This window comes from Arachis hypogaea, chromosome 11 (assembly GCF_003086295.3).
Source record: "Arachis hypogaea cultivar Tifrunner chromosome 11, arahy.Tifrunner.gnm2.J5K5, whole genome shotgun sequence".
NCBI lineage: Eukaryota > Viridiplantae > Streptophyta > Magnoliopsida > Fabales > Fabaceae > Arachis > Arachis hypogaea.
In genome coordinates, this window is record NC_092046.1 from 9,338,010 (window position 1) to 9,342,275 (window position 4,266).

The 4,266-nt window shown below is 37.1% G+C and overlaps 1 protein-coding gene across 4 annotated transcripts; it reads left to right on the plus strand.

Annotated features, from left to right (window-relative positions):
* Positions 1 to 288: 288 nt before the first annotated feature.
* Positions 289 to 3,872, plus strand: LOC112720175 (scarecrow-like protein 21). Of its 4 annotated transcripts, none has more exons than XM_025771021.3 (2): positions 289 to 593; positions 1,868 to 3,872. In XM_025771021.3, the coding sequence occupies exon 2, from the start codon at positions 2,043 to 2,045 to the stop codon at positions 3,684 to 3,686; it is 1,644 nt and encodes a 547-aa protein (XP_025626806.1). In that variant the 5' UTR covers positions 289 to 593; positions 1,868 to 2,042; the 3' UTR covers positions 3,687 to 3,872. The 4 variants fall into 4 exon arrangements, with proteins under 4 accessions (XP_025626806.1, XP_029145933.1, XP_029145934.1 ...); XM_029290100.2 differs by having other exon boundaries at positions 341 to 609; XM_029290101.2 differs by having other exon boundaries at positions 494 to 1,220.
* The last annotated feature ends 394 nt before the right edge of the window (positions 3,873 to 4,266 follow it).

Below are 4,266 nucleotides of genomic sequence, written 5' to 3' on the forward strand. Positions count from 1 at the left end.
AATCACACTGGTCTTGTCAAATTACCAAATAAAATTGTACAAATAACTTTTGTTTTATTAATAAAGTATAAGATATAAAGAAAAAAGAAAAAGCTTATCTTAATTCTTGAACTAGAATATGGCACTATGCATTAAAGAGATATTTTAATTTTTATTTTGGACGGAATGCATTAAAGCAAAGTAATTGAAGTGAGAAGTTAGGGTCGAAAAAGCAAAATGAGAAAGGAGACTTTTTCCCCTGTTGGCGTCCATTTAATATAAAGTAAAACGGAAAATGGGTCAAAAATTAAAAAGGGAAAATAAACAAATAAATAAAAATAGAAGAATATGGACTTGAGACATGAGAGAAGGACATTGATCAAAAGAGACTTGGGAAGCGACTAAGCACCACAACAACCTTTGTGATTTGACATGTGTGCCATGCCATGCTACAACCAAACCCACTTTATCACAAAATCATAATCATAAATAAATTAATAAATACTATGTATATGGATATGCATGCCAAATTCTCATTACTCTGACATGTTGCAAGCCCAACTGTTTCTCTGTTATCTAGTTCCAAATAGAGTGTTTTTTCTTTAATTCACAAGGTGAGAAGCTCTGAAAGTATGGGATTTTTCTTATGTTTTCTTCTGATTTGTCATAAGCTGATGATGATGTTATGTTGCATCATGTTTCAATTATCAAAGGGAGGAAAAAAGGAGTTTCTTTTTTCTTTCTTTCTTTCTTTCTATTTTTATGCTTTCATTGAGGGTTGAAGATGGGTTTGCTTTTGAAATTAGCAATATTGGTTTAAGGTTCTACCCTTTTCTGGTTTTATTATTTTTTTGAGCTTGTGCATGTTGGCTTTGAGTTTCAATTATTTATCTCTATGCATGTGTTTGAACAATTGTAGACTGGAATGCATACTTTTCACTGTTAAAGCCAAACCAATGGAAGTGATTGTATTTTTCATTGAGTTTAAGAGGAAAAATGAAGAATAAAGAAAACCCTTTTATTTAGATACTAGAAGCCAAGTATAGCATGAAGAAATCATTTCTTTTTTCTTCTGATTTTAGTCAATCTTTCGGCTTTTATTTTCTTGATTTGAATGATAATTTCAAAACTCAGAAGAAGGACTTTCTGGACCCGGCTAAGAAATTTAAGATGCTCAAACAAAAAATGCAAAATTAGAATGTTATATGTGTGGAGGTTGCAAATTACTCTGTCTATTTAAGGTACTAATGTTTGGTATAACATATCTTTAAGTCTGAAACACTATAGATTGGAAAGTAGTTCATAGTCAGAAAATTTTCCAGAATTATGTTCTTTTGCTGGGTTTTATCTCACTGGGTTTTCGAAATAGAGGTTTTAACCAGCGTTGTTCAGTCTCAGTAGGTTCTTTCCTTAGTACTTGCTTGTCCTCACAAGTTTCAGTAGTTTCTACCTTTATTCGAAAGAAAATTTATGTGGTGAAGTGTTACAGAAGCAATCTTTTTTGAAGCCGACCCCACCTAGCGGCGGGATAAGGTTTTGTTGTTGTTGTTGTTGTATTTTGTTTTTTCAAAGGATCTGTGATTTCTCTCTAGGCACACTGATTCTGGAAATAGCTTTAGGATGTATTGCACAGTTCATGTAGATTATCTTGTTAAGTAGCTTTTTTTTTTCTTCCTGAAAAATGCATGATTAGTCACAGCCGAAAAGTCCAATTTGATTACTGCTAGCTTCTAACAACTAAAATCAAGGAAAAAACAGGTTTAGGCAATGACCAAAAAACCATCAGATTCCTGTTATATGTTTGTTTGTTATGGATATAGTTCTGGTAATCTTGTTACTCGTTTGCCGTTTGATTTACTCTAACTGATATTCTTTTATTCTCCTGTAGAATAACTGAAGAGTTTTTGTACCATACCGAACAGAAATTGACTTGAAGTGAAGTGCAGACCATGTTCACAAAGTTTGGAAAGTAAAAAGTTATTGAGATTTTGTTGGAAAAAGTTGGTAGTTCAGAAATTCATTTAGTACTGCTTGAGTGTATTCAAAGGATCGGTTGTTTTTCGATGCAAACATCTCAAGAACATGAACTTCCCTATGGCTCTGGCAGGTTCTACATCGAGCCTGCCCAAAACCCGGAGTCATATTGCTTTCCATCAAGTGAGAACCTAGAAAACTACTCTTCCTCTGATAACAGCAACCATGCAACCTACCCATTGGTCAAGATTTCGGATCCATATTGCACCCTTGAATCTGCTTCAACAAGTAATATCCCATGCCAAAATTCTGCATCTACAGCCAATTTTTCGCCTAATGGTAGCCCGGTGTCAAAGCTAGAACCGAAATCACATGTCTTGAGGCCACAACATTCTCTCGAAACTACTAATGGCTCACCGGAGATAAATTCTTGCTTGACACATGACCTTGATGATCTGAGGGATAAGATAAGAGAGCTCGAAACTGCTATGCTGGGGCCTGATACAAATACACTAAATATGTATGATATTGTGGTTCCGGAACCAGAAGAACCTGATTCCTTTTTGGTGGCTGCAGAGAAGTGGAAGAAAACAATGGAGATCATATCCAGAGGTGATTTAAAGGAGATGCTTTATACTTGTGCAAAATCAATGGCGGAGAACGATATGGAGACTACTGATTGGCTGATATCAGAGTTGCGTAAAATGGTTTCGATTTCAGGTGATCCTCTGCAACGATTGGGAGCATACATGTTGGAGTCTCTTGTTGCAAGGATGGCTTGCACAGGAAGCAAAATCTACAAGGCCTTAAAATGCAGTGAGCCCACCGGCAACGAACTCCTCTCATACATGCATGTACTTTATGAAATATGTCCATACTTCAAGTTTGGGTATATGTCGGCGAATGGAGCAATTGCCGAAGCTATGAAGGAGGAAAGTCATGTTCACATAATTGATTTTCAGATTAGCCAGGGAACTCAGTGGGTAAGCCTAATTCAGGCTCTTGCTCGCCGACCGGGAGGGCCTCCTAGTATCAGAATAACAGCTGTTGATGACTCCTTTTCGGCTTATGCCCGGGGAGGGGGACTTGACATTGTAGGGAAAAGGCTATCAGCACTTGCACAGTCATGTAATGTACCTTTTGAGTTCCATGCTGTCAGAGTTCCTGCTTCTGAGGTGCAACTAGAAGATCTTGAACTTCGAACTAATGAAGCTGTGGCAGTGAATTTTGCCATTATGCTGCACCATGTTCCGGATGAAAGTGTTACCAGTCTAAATCCTCGCGACCGGTTGTTGAGATTGGCAAAGAACTTGTCTCCCAAGGTAGTGACTCTAGTTGAGCAAGAGTTTAGTACTAATAATGCTCAATTCTTGCCGCGTTTCATGGTGACATTAAACTACTACTTGGCTGTTTTCGAATCGATTGATGCCGTCCTGCCAAGGGAGCACAAGGAGAGGATCAATGTTGAGCAGCACTGCTTGGCTAGAGAAGTTGTCAACTTAGTAGCCTGCGAAGGGGAAGAAAGAGTGGAACGGCACGAGCTTCTGAATAAGTGGAGAAGGCGTTTCACCGCTGCTGGATTTGCGCCTTATCCGCTGAGCTCCTTTGTTAATGCTTCAATCAAGACCCTTTTAGAAAGCTACCCTGGACATTACACTCTAGAAGAGAGAGATGGCACACTTTATCTTGGTTGGATGAATCAGGTTCTTATTGTCTCTTGTGCTTGGAGATGAAAACTCTTAATAGCATTTGGTACACTTTTTTCATTGCAGACTTATAACTAGGTTTATGTTTTCTAATTTCATAGTGAAGTTACTGTTTTGTTAAATGGCATCCTAGATTTTATGTTAGCAATACAAGTAACAGCAAGGACTATTATGCTAACAAAGTATAAAGGGAACAGTTACTGCTTGTACCTACATAGACATTTCATCACACAATTCACAACTGCATCTCTAGCAAATATCCTGAAACTACAGCCCTTCTGACATTCTTTACTCTTATGCTTTGTTTGGTTGGGAGTTAAAATGGGGTTGACAATTCTTTACACATGGATTTTATCCACGAAAAATTTCACCCCATTTTAACCCCCAAACTCTATCCCTAAAGTGGCAGTTTTGTCGGTTAATTACCATTGAATTTGTAACTTTTGTCAGATGTGAATTTCACTATCTTAATTTAAAAGTGACTGGATACTTTTTTTTTTTTCACTTTAGAGGAGTTTGATCCATTTTTCTGAAAGTTGAGATATTTTGGTGAATGCTTATTTTCCTATATAAGGTGTGTTTGGTACAATTGTTTTCATGAAATGTT